The sequence below is a fragment of the Gossypium hirsutum genome, chromosome A10 (assembly GCF_007990345.1).
Source record: "Gossypium hirsutum isolate 1008001.06 chromosome A10, Gossypium_hirsutum_v2.1, whole genome shotgun sequence".
Classification (NCBI taxonomy): Eukaryota; Viridiplantae; Streptophyta; class Magnoliopsida; order Malvales; family Malvaceae; genus Gossypium; species Gossypium hirsutum.
In genome coordinates, this window is record NC_053433.1 from 90,311,322 (window position 1) to 90,326,980 (window position 15,659).

A 15,659-nucleotide genomic window follows, 5' to 3' on the forward strand; every position below is an offset into this window, starting at 1 on the left:
GTTACACCCCTTATTTTTAGGCTAGATAATAAAAATAAGGTTAATACTAGTACTTTTAGTTCCTGTGGGTTCGACATTCTGGTCCTGCTATAACCTATACTACTGTTCGATAGGTGCGCTTACCTTTATTGTGATAATAGTTAGTTTTCAAGTACGATCAATCATAAATATAAAACTTATCACACACATTAATTTGAAAAAAATTGAGGCTATTGTTCAGTGGAAAGCATACAGAAATGTGTCAGAGGTTCGCAGTTTTCTTGGGCTAGCTGGTTATTACTGAAGATTCGTAAATAGATTTTCGAAGATAGCTTTACTGATGACAAAGCTGTTACATAAAAATGTTCAATTTGTCGAGTGACCAATGTTAAGAAAATTTTGATAAATTGAAACAGATGTTGACTGAAGCGCCAATTCTAACCTTACTAGAATTGGGAAATGATTCTGTAGTTTATAGTGATGCTTTATTGAGCGGTATCAATTGTGTTTTGATACAAGATATGAAAATGATCGCATATGTGTCTCGTCAGCTAAAAATGCATGAAAGCAATTATTCGATGCATGATTTAGAGCTAGCTGTCGTGATTTTTGCTCTAAAAATGTGGAGATACTACTTGTATGGTGAAAAGTGTCGCATTTATACTGATCACAAAAGTCTTAAATACCTCCTATCTCAAAAGGAGTTAATTTTGAGACAACGACGTCGGGTTGAGCTTTTAAAAGATTTCGATTGTGTAATTGATTATCATCCTGGTAAAGCTAATGTCGTAACTGATGCCTTGAGTCGAAAGGCAGCAATTAAGAAGAAGAAGAAGAAGAAGAAGAAGAAGAAGAAGAAGAAGAAGAAGAAGAAGAAGAAAAAGAAAAAGAAGTTGCTGGATAGTAGACAGTTTCATATTAAACTAAACAATTGCAAAGCTATACAACATTAAAAAGAACACTTGATTAGCTATTTCGATCTATCCCCTTAAAAAAAATAAAGGACAATCAAAGATTAGAGAACCCAAACAAGAGATTAGCTATCTAACAACAAATTTAGTCAATCACCACCCACACTGTTATTATTTGTTTTTGGTTGTGGCTACAAATCTAACCTTAATATCCTCATCAAGGCACTCCTAGCAACGACATCCTTCAAAGCAACCCCAATCTTCTTTGTGAAAAATGCCGACAATGAAACAAAACATAGAGGGGGCGATGTTATAAAGGTAGATCCAGCATAAAACGAGATCAGAACAACCTTACTCCTGTTGTTTTCTAACTCGGTGAGTTGAATCTGGGTTGGGATGGTCCTGGGATCTGAACATAAACAGTCAGTGGAACCCAGATTTACATCAACGTTATCTTAAGTTTACCCATGACGAGATTCTTGGCCTGAGCTTTAGGGCAACTGACAGTGGGACAAGAATAAGTGGAGGTGTTAGGAGAACGCTTCTTACAGTTCCCTTGTGAATGATTTGTCTAGTTAATGTTAGAATTAGGATTATGCCAAGGGTTTTGAGGGTGAAGAAGAAAAAAAACATAAACATATTGGGCCATTTACTCAAAAAATAAAAATATCGGGCCATTTATTAAAAAATAGAAAAAGGAATGACGAAAAAGAAATAATCACTCTAACTTTGCCTCGTCCAACGTGGTAAGTTAACTGGCCACGTCAGCTGTGCTGTTAAGCTAGTGATGGAAAAAGTTAATGGTGATTGATTTTTCACTTTTCGGTAACATTAATGACTATTTTATTATTTTTTAAAAGTTGAGTGACTGAATTAAAACTAGAGTGACTGTTTTGTTTGTTACCTCAAAGTTGGGTGAGTGTTGGTGTAAGTTAAAAGATTTATTTATAGTGGTAAAAATTAAATTTGGATACATTGATTTTTTTTAACATGAAAGTATTTTAATTATTCCATAATAATTGGCCTGATGTCATAAAATGAAAAGAACTTGACACATAGGACGAGGTCATGATACCCTAAAAACATATTGTTTTTACAAATAATAAAATACAACATTAAAAGAACCGGTGAATTATCGACTTATTAACAAATTTTATTGCAAATATTAAAATATCCTGTTCATTTATCCAATGCTCAATCTGACGGACATGATTAAAAGAAGCAGAAGGAAATGAATTATAAGAAATCGTATTGTAGTCTATGGATAACCAACCAACCGCAACCCCATCCACTTGTTCATTTCAAACGAAACTGACTTAAATAAAAAACTTTTCCGACAAATAATACCCATAATATCGCAGTATAATATCATATCATATAAAATGATATAATATTGTTTCTGATTGATTGATGAATGAATGATCAAAACTAAACCCACCCTAAGCTGGTCTCTCCCTCATCCCAACACTAACCGCTGAACAACCGAAATCCCCCCCCCCTTTTCAACCAAGATCCTTCTCCTCCATTAGATCCACCCGGTCTCTCCCTTAAATTCTTCCTCACGCACTCTGAACCGGATACACGCACCACCACATTTTTCAGCATGGTTGTCAATGCTGTGCCCATGAAAAGGATAAAGAGAAGAGTAACAGTTGATCTCTATGACTTCTTGACGTTCCCTTCCACTTCCTCTTCCTTTGGATTTGGTGGTACCACGCCATTTCGTGCCAACATTAGGTCTTTTTTAACGAAGTACGCACTCTTGCCGCCTCTTTCGTCGCTTTTCCCTCACATGATGATTTGGCAAATCGTCTTCAGAGTCGATGACGTGACCGACAACTTTGATCCCTCTTCCTCCGTGGTCTGTCTAGACGTGGTGGAGGAGGATGTCGCTAGATCTAGATCCGTCTACTGTGACCAGTGCCGAGTTGTTGGTAAGCAGATCAGATCGATTCATTGACCGATTCTATGTCTTACACACATCTCTAGGCATTTTCTTTGCATTTCCGTTTTCCCTCGGTTGCCTCACCCGGTTGCAATTTCTGTGGAAATAGCATTCCTAATAAATGAGCTTAATAATAATAATACTAAAATAAAAGTAATATTTTTTATTTACTTTAATGAAATTAACAAGAAGATAGACAAAGGCCATTATAATAATAATTAATAAATTAATAAAGGGTGGTTAGGTGAGTTGAATTGGTTTGAGAGCTGCGAATGTCTCGTGAGAAAATAATCATGAAACGACTCGTTTGCTTGATTTTAGATTTATAGTAAATAATAAATAAATAAATAAATATAAAATTGTAGGTGGAGGCATGTGTGCTTGAGTGGCGGGTTTCAATGTTGACTGGACATATCATTATATATTTTTCTGTATTTTTATTTTACCATTATACCCATCATAATTTTTTTATTTTACCGAACAACACCTTTCACATCACATGTCACATCTATCTATTGCTATTTAAGTTTCTCAAACTTCTCTCTTCCTTGTACAATTGTCTTTTAACAGGTCATCATATCACATATTTTTTTTGAATTCTTTTTTATTTTATGGACTTCTTTTTAAAGTAAAAATCCTACCACACTTACTTGTCCATTTGTCTCCTTGATGGGTCATCTCTGAATAATGTTTTCCTTTTGCCGATGAATGTGTATTAGGGTGGAGTGAACATCCAGTATGTTCTAAACGCTACCACTTCATCATAAAAGTGGACGGTAATTCCATCGGTGGCTACCATAAACCATGTGTGCGTTGTGGAGATATCCTACATTTATCGGAATTAAGGTCTTTAACTCATTCTTTTTTCCTTACAATTCTTTATCTCAAGTAAATGTGATCTTCTTATGTCCATTCTTACAAATATGAATGGATAGTCCAAGTTGTCTACTTTTACTAATTACATATATTCAACTGTCCAGGTGGTCTAAATTATGTCGTCGTTTGTGATTGTGCACAGTTTTTTAAGAATATACTAATTTGTTAATTTTAGGCAATATCGAATTGGGTTTTACATGAGTTATCATGCTAATCTGTTAATTTATTTCCAATTTTGATCGTCCTAATTATGCTTTAATTTTGTGCATCAATTTTTTCCAGGTGTAAGTCATGCAACTATGTGACAACTACAGATGATGTAGAGGATTGGGTGTATCACCAATTAGAGGACACCACTCATCTTTTACATGGTGTAATCCATTCTAATGGTTACGGTCACCTTCTTAGGGTCAATGGCATGGAAGGGGGTTCAAGGGTCCTTTCAGGATGCCATATCATGGACTTTTGGGATCGACTATGTAAAACCCTTGGTGTCAGGTAAAAAATCTTAGTGCTTCTTTCCTTGCAAATTTGATCATTATATATTCAAGAATAGACACTGTCATTGTCTTGCCACTGCTAATGTTGTTCCTTCCTTTGTATAAGTATACAAATAGTGCCACTAATTAGACCCTTTTTACTTTATAAAAAAAGTTATTTTTAATTAGTTTTTGCAATGATCATTTTAAATCCCATCTATAACCCAACCCAACCCAACCCAACACTTCCTTTTCCCTCCCTTCACCCCCAAGAAAAAAAAATGGAAAAAAAGGAATAGGAGAAAAACTTGTTAACATTTGATATTAATATCTTCCTTTAAATTATCTAGTATTAGTCATAAAACACTACCAAATTATTTAAATAACTTCTATGTAAATTGCAAATATTTAATTGGGTTAGTGTAAATCTTTTTCTTGCCAAAAAAGAAAATGGTTGAGGGTATCATTTTGTGCTAATAGTTATTTGGATATGTATGTCCTATTTAAGGGCTTTGTAATGAATTTTCTCAAACAATATTATGATCAGTTTTGTTATGTTTTCTTATTTTGTATGGTTGATCAATTTACATATTACTTGGATTCATTTAGCTATATGATTGAACTTTGTCATGTTATGGAGTTATTGTCTTACTGTTCTGCATTATCATACAAACAGGAAGGTAAGTGTGACAGATGTGTCAAAGAAGTATGGGTTGGAATACCGGCTACTTCATGCCATTACCAAAGGCCATCCATGGTATGGGGATTGGGGTTATGAATTTGGTGCTGGTAGTTTTGCGCTGACATTTGATGCATATAGATCTGCTATTGAGACTCTTTCTAGCCTTCCATTATCCATGTTTCTACCGCAAGGATCGAAACCTAGTACTCGACTTCAGGATGTTATCTCATTTTATCAGTCTTTATCGAAGTGTGAGCTTCTAAATATAAAAGATGTCTTTTGTTTTCTGATAAGGTTGATCCATGATTCCCATAAGTCTTCCTTAAGGGTTGGGGATGCTACCTTCAAGAAACAACGTGCTTCAGGTGTTTTATCATGGAGTAGAGTTGATGTTGTACGAGTTGAAGAGGCAATGTTTAGAGTACTTCGTGCGGTATCTGGTTCAAACTGGGTAAGTTCTCGTGCTCTTAGGGGAGCTGTCTGTAGAGTGGCTCCTCCAACACTCCTCGATCATTGCCTCATGGAACTTAATGGGAAATTGGCCGTAGAAGGAATGGTTGTTAAGGCAAGACACAATCCTAATTCTGGTTGTCTCGAGTATAGGTATGTGATTTGGTCTCTTTACATGCCCTTATTTGCACAAACATGTCTTTAGCAGGTGCAACCATTAGATTTTTCAATCTCTGAACAATTTATTAATCATAGGATAATTACTGATCCTTCTATTTATTGATCATTTAATCTCTTATAGTACGTACTCTAATATGTTGTTTTCATCTTTTACAGACTTGAGCCTCAAAATGTTTCCATCACCACCAATTGCAATGATAATTGTGTTCCTAATTTTCCTCCATCTAAGGAAATTCTTAAGCAAGATCTTAAATTATTGTATGAATCCATACTCCATCCTCAAACCATGTCGACCTGCCTTCCCGATGCAATAAGAAATCTTACCATCAGCTCAGCTGAGAAGCTCCTTGACTGCAAGCAATTTGTGAAACATTACAATAATGAAAAATTATCAAGTGGGAATGAAGATGTAATTTGCATCTCATGTGAGTTGGAGCTAATGGATCAACATAAAGAAATCACTCCGGATCCACCTGCAGAATTAGTAGTGTTACCCATAAATGCTATTGTATTAGACCTTAAGATCGAAGCTTCGAAGGCTTTTCAAGAAGTATACTTGGCATTCAGAAGATTCCAAGCTGAAGAGTTGCTTGGTTATACTGGTGTGGAGGATTCCACCCAGGTCAAGTTATTGTTGGGGTCAACAGGATCTGTTCGAGTTCGAGGGAGATGCTTGGGAAAAAACGGGCTTAGTAAATATAGGTTGGAAAGGGGGGTCGAGAGGTGGACAGTGGATTGCACATGTGGAGCTAAGGATGATGATGGGGAAAGGATGTTGGCGTGTGATGTTTGTGGGGTGTGGCTGCATACAAGATGTTTCGGAATTAACGAATCTGATGCAGTGCCTGCCAAGTTTGTTTGCACTAGATGCAAAGAATCGCTACAGATGACTCTCTGTTGTACAGTGTAAGAATGAGAGTGGAAGCTTTGGAAATTGCTTGGCAACTTCTTATGACGTTCGTTGAAATCAGGGGATATTTTTGGTGTTTAAAGGGAGGTTTTATCAATGTGTACATAAATAGTAACTGGCTTAAAGTCGCCAAGGCAGTTATTTGTTTCTTTGTATATAATTTTGCTAAGTTGATTTAATTTAAAGAAGGAAAAAAGGGGTAGCATATGAGGAATGATCATTCCCTTGGAGTTTTCTTTTCCACAGTATTTTTGGGTGCCCTCTATATCCATTTGGTTTTTATTTTGGGGGTGATAATTTACGTTATTTGTGAGGCCTTTGAGTCAAATGTAAGATACCGATTGCTCTTTGTCACCAATACTTCCTTTTAACCTTATAAGTTTCCAACTATCGCATATCTTTAACCCTTTGATCGAAATCTCATGAAAGAAAGATAAATATATGGCCTAATCCTATTCATTTCTTCTCTTAATAAATAAGAAATCATGTCCAAAAAAGCCTAAGAACCCAAAGAAGCTTCTGGTCTCCCAGGGTTGTGGATTGATCATACTTCTTCTTTCAATAGATGCAAAATGTTCTTAAGAGCTGTGACCTTTTTGAATTTGAGTACTTTTAAAATTATATACACATATATTTAACATTTATTCATATTTGTTTCTGTTGAGATCTTAATTGTCCAAAAAATTCCTTGTTCGAAAATCATATTGGGCAGTCTGTTGGGACAACAGTTTAAATATTTGTTTAGGACATCTTATGAGCTGTTATGTAACGACCCAATTTTCAGTGGTGTTGAAAAATGTGATTTTAGAATTTTATTTCCGTAAACTAAATCCGTAAATATAAAATAAAAATATTTACGGAGTTAATATGAAAATATAATAAAGATCGGTTAAATAAATTAGCGGAAAATATAGTTAATTAAAGCTTAAGGATTAAATTATAAAATTCCAATCACCATAGAGTTTTAATTAAGAAAATGCTTGAAGATCTAGATAACAATTATCCAAAGGTTCTAAAAGGTTATTAAACATTTTTTTTCACAATATTAGTGAGAAATGATGGTAATCACCATTAACCTTAATGATAATGATTAAATAAAGTAAAGATTATATTAATTGGTTTAATTAAAGTTAATTAAGGATTAATTATAATATATAATAACTTAGGGGAATAAAGATTATTTTTATCTTCTTCCATCGTTCGTCCAAAAAGAAAAACCAAACTTTATTTTCGAAAGCTTTAACCTTCAACCATACAAAATATCAATGTAATTAAGTTAGTTTTCTTTGATATTTATAGATTTATGATCATGAGAACTTGATGTAGCTAGTCCATGTATCAATTTGTTCAATTGTTAAGTTTTTAGCAAGTTACCATTAGAGAGAAATTGATTATTTTGGGTTTAATTTGAAGAAATTGATAGTTAGTAAGCTTAGATTGTAAAAATGACTAATTTGTAAAGCTAATTAAGATAACTTTGTAACATTAGAGACTAAATTGAATGCATTAAAAACTATCATGAGATTATGTTATGAATAAGAAATATAGAGTCTCTAAAGAAAGAATGTGAAATTAGATTTTGATTCGATGCTAGATGTCGAAAAATATGCATATCCCAAGTATAGGTACTAAATTGAATGAAATGCAAAATATGTTTGTCATTGTATTCGAATGTTAATTGGATGCAAACTGATATTGTTTCTATTATTGAATTATCTAACGTAGCAAAATACATCGTCGAGCTGTCGCGAGAGAAAAGAAAAGCGAGAGTCGTTGACGAGTGACAAAATAATTCAGTTTGTACTTTTATGATTCAAGATCATTATATATATACATTTGCATGTTGATGGCATGATTATCTATCGAGTTAAGCTTATATTTTTGTATGAAATGATTCATATTGAATGATATTGAATGTCGAGAAATTGGATTGAATTGAATATAGTATAAAATAGTGTGATATAATTGATATATGATATGTGATATGAATATAATATGAATTATGTTATATGAAATTGAATATATATTTATCTATATATATATGAATTGGTGATGAAATGAAATGATGATATTATATATGAATTGATATGTGAATTGGTTATAAAATGTAATTGGATTATTGGTACCTTATTAACAGTTCGGGCAGAGTCAAGTATAGTTGGCATGCCAATCAAGGTAAGTAGTGTATGAGGAGATTTGCGGAGATATGATAGAGATTTATGCCTTCGGGCCTTACACTTTTGTGCCTTGATGTGTTGGTTGGATATTGGTGGGCTGGAGGGATATGATTTGTGTAACATCCTAAAATAGGGCCTAAATGGAACAGTGGTTGCGAAACCGCGAATACGAGATAGAAAATTTTATTCTGATTAATTTTTATAATTTACCGAGTGATTAGATGCATGTGTTAGAGTATCGATGGAAAATTTTATAGATAGCATGCTTAATTTGCCTACTAGGGCTTAATTGCAAAAGTTGATAAATATGAGTTTTAAATGCTAAAAAATTAAATTGAAGAGTATAATTGAAGTAGAGATCCTTAAATGGTAATTAGACCATTAGGTTTTCACGGATAAAAATGGACATACATAGATAAAAAAATAATTAAAGTTTTAATGAAGAGTATTTTAGTCATTTGGTAATTAAAAGATTAAAAACGGGAAAAAGATGGCAAAATGTGCCCATCTTCTTCATTATGCCGAAATTTCAAGGGTTCTTCATAGCTAGGTTTTGTAAAGCTTCGAAGCTTCATAGTAAGTGATTCTAAGCCCCGTTTTTAATGTTCTTTACGTTTTTGAAGTCTCGGTAACTTGATTTAGCTTATTCTAGCAATAATTTAACCTAGGGTTCATATTTGGAAAAATACCCATAGGTGAAATGTGTTTATTTTGATGTTTTATGGTAGAATATGAAGCTTGAAATTATGTTAAACGACTTGAGCTAAGCGATTTTAAGCGAAAACGAGTAAAACGACATAATCAGTAAAAATACCTAATGGCCATAAGTACATGTTAGAGTGAGAAGTTGATGTTGCCATAGGTAAATAAATGATCAGCATGTCATAAAACATAAGAATTAGGGATAAAGTTTCATTAAAAAGTGTAAATATGCAAAAGTTTAGGGGGAAAATCATAATTTTTCCAAAGTTAGAGTTAAGGACTGTTTTGATAAATGTGAATATTAAATAAGTTAAATTTGCTATTATAGATTAAAAAAATGAAATTCAAGGTTAGACCGAGGAAAGAAAAAGGTTGAGGACTAAATAAAATATTTGATCGTATTTTTTATCGAGGTAAGTTTGCGGTAAATAAATGCAATGTTTTATTATTTATAATTAATGATGTTATTTTTCAGCATCTATATATTTATTTTGTAAATTTATTCCTTGATGATTCAAGTAAGAATTGACAGAGAAATGATACTTAAAAGTCCCAATTGAACCTTAGAAATGTGTAGGATACAAATGTCATGACATTAGGGTTTAAGGATACCAAGTAAGACCATGCCAAGGCATGGCATTGGTAAGTTTTACAAGGCAAGGAAATCATGTAAGACCATGTCAACACATGGCATTGATAAACTACTATAAGACAAATATCCCATGTAAGATCATGCAAAGCATGGCAATGGTGAGTTCATAAGGCAAGGATACCATGTAAGACCATGTCAAGACATGGCAATGGTAAGTTTAAAAAGGAAAGGTACCCTTGTATCCTTAGTATTCCAAATGGTTCAACGAAAAATTCAAAGAGTGTACCAAAGGGAAGGTAAGATAAGTCCATGTTTGAAAGGTTCAGATTATCTTGATAATTCATTTAGAATGTTGTTATTTATTTACATGCAAACTTACTAAGCTTTATGCTTACTCCCTTTCTTTTCTCTCTTTTTTATAGTATCTCAAAGCTAACTCGAAAAATCGTAAGGACGTCGGAGATCGCCTCACACTATCAACGAGTTATCTCTGTATTTTGTGACTAGAAATACTTTAAGTTATGGCATGTATAGGGACTTGGCTATTTTATGTGTATGTCCTTATGATATGATTAAAGAATGGAATGTGTATACTTGGTAATGATTAGCTTATGATATGGCTAAATAAGAACATGTTTTGGTATTATGTATGCCTAAATGAGGTTTGATGCAAAGAAACTATGAAAGAGTAAGAGTTGGCCATGGAACAGTTAGGAAACAACAGCAGTGACATGGATTTGAAAAATCACTAAAAATTGTAAAAATGGAATTAAATGGTGAATTAGATTATAATTAAATCTTATTAAGTCTATTTTTATAGGGAAGAAACAGAGCAAGCAAAAGAAGTCTATATTCTGAGATATTTAAATTTTTGTAAAACTGGTTCAGAGTGACTTCGTGATCCCCTATTCCAGCTTTGGAAAATCACTAGAAATTGTAAAAAAATAATTATAAGTAAAAGTTTATATTTATAGATTCCTTAGTGAGTCTATTTTCATTAGAAACAAACGGAAGCTTTATTCGATTTTTGTATAATGAGATAATAGATTTTTAGTGAAGAGAGGTCATGTCTGCTGAATTGCGAAACATGGAACATTTAATAAATAAACTGTACAAATTGGCCATACCAAAAATTCTGAAAAACTTATGGTAGGAAGATATATGAGTCTAGTTTCAGGGAAAATTTACAGATTTAAATTTTGAGTTTCGTAACTCGAGTTATAATTAATTTAGCGACTATTACACAGATAGACAGTTTTATTATGAATAGTGAAATAAATTATTTTGATTTGTGTAAGTAATTGGAAAATTTTTAATGTTCCCGGTTTGGTCCCAAACCGTTCCAATTGCACATTTTAGGGCCTCGAGGGCCCTTTTTAGGGATTTAATGGATGAATACGAGTGAATTAAATTTTTTTAAAAGTAAATTTTTTTTATGCCCCGAACAAGTAAGATAAGTCTGGTAATGCCTCGTGCTCGACTTCGACAACGGTCTCGTGTAAGGGGTGTTACATTTATTGGTATCAGAGCAAGATTTTAGTTGGTTCTCAGAATATTTAGTATGAGTAAGAGTCTAGCTATACATGCCATACTTATATTTTGATAGTGTGACGACTCTTGACGATTTTAAAATGTTTTTCTTTTATAGTTATGGATCCCGAACGAGTTGGTGCAGATGATGTAGAAAGTAACGCGCCCGCTCCCGTAGAAGGGACGTGCCACCAGATAGTAGTGAAAGGCCCATTACAATTAGTCAGGGAGAAGGGGCTCGAGAAGCCTTCTTCCAAGCTATGAATGAATGGTTTGCCGAGTTCGTTCGTACGAATCTGACCGTTAGACCTCCACCCCCTCATGATCCTCACACTACCCATGTAGCTTCCCCAGTCACAGATACAGTCAGAAGAGAGAAGCCACCAGTTGATAAAATTAGAAAACAAGGGGTCGAAGAGTTTCGGGCTACTAAGTATGACGATGCAGAGAAAGCTGAATTTTGGCTCAAGAATACTATTAGGGTCTTTGATGAGTTATCCTGCTCAAACAATTCCAATTAAATTAATATTTTTTACTATTTAATTTAAATATTCAAATTGACTAGAAAATCGAATTTCCTGAAGAGTGCATGAAGTGTGTTGTATCACTTTTATGAGACTCGGCCTACCATTGGTGGAAGACACTTGTATCAGTAGTACGGAAAGAGAGGGTTACTTGGGATTTCTTTTAGGAGGAGTTTCGTAAGAAATATATTAGTCAGAGGTTCATCGACCAGAAAAGAAAAGAATTCCTTGAACTAAAGTAGGGTAAGATGACAGTGACTGAATATGAACGTGAATTTGTCAGACTGAATATGAATGTGAATTTGTCAGATTCAGTAATTATGCTCGAGAGTGTGTGTCTACTGAAGCTATTATGTGAAAGAGATTTGAAGATGGGCTCAATGATAATATTCGACTATCAGTCGGTGTTTTAGAAATAAAAGAGTTCGTCATTTTAGTTGAAAGAGCTTGTAAGGCAGAGGAGTTGCTGAAAAGAAAGGGTAAAGCTGAAATTGAGATGCAAGACACGAAGAAAAGACAGATGAGCAAGTCGTTTTAGTCTACATCCAAGAAGCCTAGAGAGTTCTCTACGAGATCTAATTTTTTAATACGGTATTCTAGCCGAAACAGAGGTAGAAGATTTATGGGTCAGAAAGCTCAACCACTTCAATTGCGAGTGTTGGCAGTATTAAGCCTGATAGACCCAAGTGTCCTCAATGTAGTCGACGTCATCCAGGTCAATGTCGAGCAACTAAGACTGGTTGTTTCCAATGTGGTGCATCGGATCATTTTATTTGGGAGAGTCCTGAGATAGTTAAAAGAGAAGTAATACCGAGTGGAAGATCAGGCAATGCCCCCGTTAGAAGCAGACTTCAGAGAAGTTCAGGAATCGGGGCAGGTAGAGGTGCATCTAGAGATTCAGCAGCGAGACCAGATGTTAGAGCACCTGCAATGACCTATGCCATCTGTGCTCGTGAAGAGGCATCCTCCCCCGATGTAATTATAGGTACATTTTCTCTTTATGATGTTAATGTTATTACTTTGATTGATCCGGGTTCGATGCATTCCTATGTTTGCATGAAATTGATGCCTAGTATGAACATGTCCATAGAGTCTACAGGATTTGTGATTAAAGTATTGAATCCATTGGGTCAGTATGTATTAGTAGACAAAGTATGTAAAAATTGCCCTTTGTTGATTAGAGGTGACTGTTTTTCGGCCGATCTCATGCTATTGCCATTTGATGAGTTTGATGTGATTCTTGGTATGGATTGGTTGACTGCACATGACGTGATAGTGAATTTTGGAAAGAAATTCATTGAGTTGAAATGCGAAAATGGTGAAATTCTTCGGGTTAATTCAGATGAGTCAGATAGTTCAATTGCCATGATTTCTGTTATGTCTGCTCAGAAATGCTTAAGAAAAGGATATGAATGCTTTTGTGTTGAATACTAAAGATCCAGAGTTGAAAATTGAATCAGTGCTTGTGGTATGTGAGTTTCCTGATGTGTTTCCGGAAGAACTACTAGGTTTGCCTCCTATCAGAGAAGTTGAGTTTGGTATTTAATTGGTTCCGGGTACAACACCCATTTCTATTGCTCCTTATAGAATGACTCTAATGGAATTGAGAGAATTGAAAGTTTAGTTGCAGGAACTAACAGAGAAAGGCTTTGCTAGACCTAGTTGTTCACCATGGGGTGCACTAGTGCTCTTTGTGAAAAAGAAAGATGGTTCAATGAGATTGTGCATAGATTATTGGCAGCTTAACAAGGTGACTATTAAGAAAAAGTATCCATTTCCTAGAATTGACGATTTGTTTGATCAATTGAAGGGAGTTACTGTGTTCTCTAAGATAGATTTGAGATCCGGATATTACCAGTTGCGAGTTAAAGAGTTAGATGTTCTGAAGACTATTTTTTGGACTAGGTATGGCCATTATGAGTTCCTTGTGATGCCATTTGGCTTGACTAATGCTCCTATCGTTTTCATGGACTTAATGAATTGAATTTTCTGACCTTACTTAGATAAATTTGTAGTTGTGTTCATTGATGATATCTTGATTTATTCTCATGATAAGACTGAGCATTCAGAGTATTTGAGAACAATTTTACAGACTTTGAGAGATAATAAACTTTATGCCAAGTTTAGAAAAAGTGAGTTTTGGTTACGGGAAGTTGGTTTTCTTGGACATATAGTCTCAGGTGAAGGTATTAGAGTTGATCCGAGCAAGATTTTAGCCATTGTTGATTGGAAGCCTCCCATGAATATATCAGAGGTCAAAAGTTTTCTTGGTCTCGCCGACTATTATAGACGATTTGTAGAGGGATTTTCCATGATAGCTACTCCATTGACAAGATTGCTACAGAAAGATGTCAAGTTTGAATGGACTGAAAAGTGTCAGTAGAGTTTTGACAAGTTAAAGGCATTGCTGACTGAAGCTCTTATCTTAGTACAACTAGAACTGGGAAAAGAGTTTGTGATTTACAGTGATGCGTCCTTGAATGGACTAGGCTGTGTACTTATGCAGGAAGGAAAGGTAATTGCTTATACCTCTAGGCAGTTAAAGCCACATGAGAAAAATTATTCAATACATGATTTAGAACTAGCTGCCATTGTATTTGTGTTGAAAATCTGGAGACATTACTTGTATAGTGAGAAATGCCGAATATTTACTGATCATAAAAGTTTGAAATACTTGATGACTCAGAAAGATTTTAACTTGAGGCAAAGAAGATGGCTAGAGTGGATTAAAGATTATGAACTAGTGATCGATTATCACCTGGGTAAGGCAAACCTAGTTGCTGATGATTTGAGTAGAAAATCTTTATTTGCATTAAGAGCTTTGAACACTAGTTTAACCTTATTGGATGGTGGTTCTATCTTAGCTGAATTAAGAGCTAAGCCAATGTTTCTTGAAGAAATTTTTGAAGTTTAGAAAGATGACAGTAAGTTGCAAGCCAAAAGAGCTCAGTGTGAGTTGGGTATAGAGTCAGATTTTTAGATCCGTTCTGATGGTTGTTTAATGTTTAGAAATCAGATATGTGTACCAAAGAATGATGAGCTTATTCGAAAGGTTTTAGAGGAAGCACATTGCAGTTCTTTGTCATTCATCCAAGTAGTACAAAGATGTATAATGATTTGAAGAAAATGTATTGGTGGGTAGGAATGAAGAGAGATATCTTAGAGTTTGTTTCTAGATGCTGGATCTATCAGTAGGTAAAAGCCAAACATCAGGTACCTTCAGGTTTATTGCAGCCTATGTTAGTTCCTGAGTGGAAATAGGACCGAGTTGCCATGAATTTTGTGACAGGATTATCGTTGACACTAAGAAAGAAAGATGCAGTATGGGTTGTGATTGATAAGCTAACAAAGTTGGCTCATTTTATTCCAGTTCGTATGGATTATTCACTTGAAAAGTTGGCCGAGTTGTATATTTCAGAGATAGTCAGTGTAACACCCCGTACCCGAGACCGTTTCCGGAGTCGGACACGAGGGGTTAACAGACTTAATTCACTTATTTGCACAGTCCATTCTAAATTTCCAAACGAGCTGGCTAACTGCGTCACTGTCACCTTAAAAATCAAATCTCGAGTTCCAAAACTCAAAAACTAGTTCTGTAAATTTTTCCTGACACTAGACTAATATATCCATGTAAAAATTTTTTTCTAGAATTTTTGGTTGAGCCAATTAGTATATTTTATTAGTTAAAGTCTCCCCTGTTTCAGGGTTCGACTACTCTGACC

The 15,659-nt window shown here is 34.5% G+C and overlaps 1 protein-coding gene across 2 annotated transcripts; it reads left to right on the plus strand.

The window, feature by feature from the left end:
* The first annotated feature begins 2,161 nt into the window (after positions 1-2,161).
* On the plus strand, positions 2,162-6,653 carry LOC107896874 (PHD finger protein At1g33420). Of its 2 annotated transcripts, none has more exons than XM_016822172.2 (5): positions 2,162-2,824; positions 3,555-3,681; positions 3,994-4,209; positions 4,867-5,475; positions 5,659-6,653. In XM_016822172.2, the coding sequence occupies exons 1-5, from the start codon at positions 2,494-2,496 to the stop codon at positions 6,410-6,412; spliced, it is 2,037 nt and encodes a 678-aa protein (XP_016677661.1). In that variant the 5' UTR covers positions 2,162-2,493; the 3' UTR covers positions 6,413-6,653. The 2 variants fall into 2 exon arrangements, with proteins under 2 accessions (XP_016677661.1, XP_040934868.1); XM_041078934.1 differs by having other exon boundaries at positions 2,251-2,824; positions 5,167-5,475.
* The last annotated feature ends 9,006 nt before the right edge of the window (positions 6,654-15,659 follow it).

Bases quoted from the DNA above. Each gene is read 5' to 3' on its own strand.
- LOC107896874 (XM_016822172.2), top strand. From the start codon at position 2,494: ATGGTTGTCAATGCTGTGCCCATGAAAAGGATAAAGAGAAGAGTAACA. The intron at 3,682-3,993 runs GTCTTTAACTCA...AATTTTTTCCAG, and splicing joins CTACATTTATCGGAATTAAG to GTGTAAGTCATGCAACTATG. The intron at 4,210-4,866 runs GTAAAAAATCTT...TCATACAAACAG, and splicing joins TGTAAAACCCTTGGTGTCAG to GAAGGTAAGTGTGACAGATG.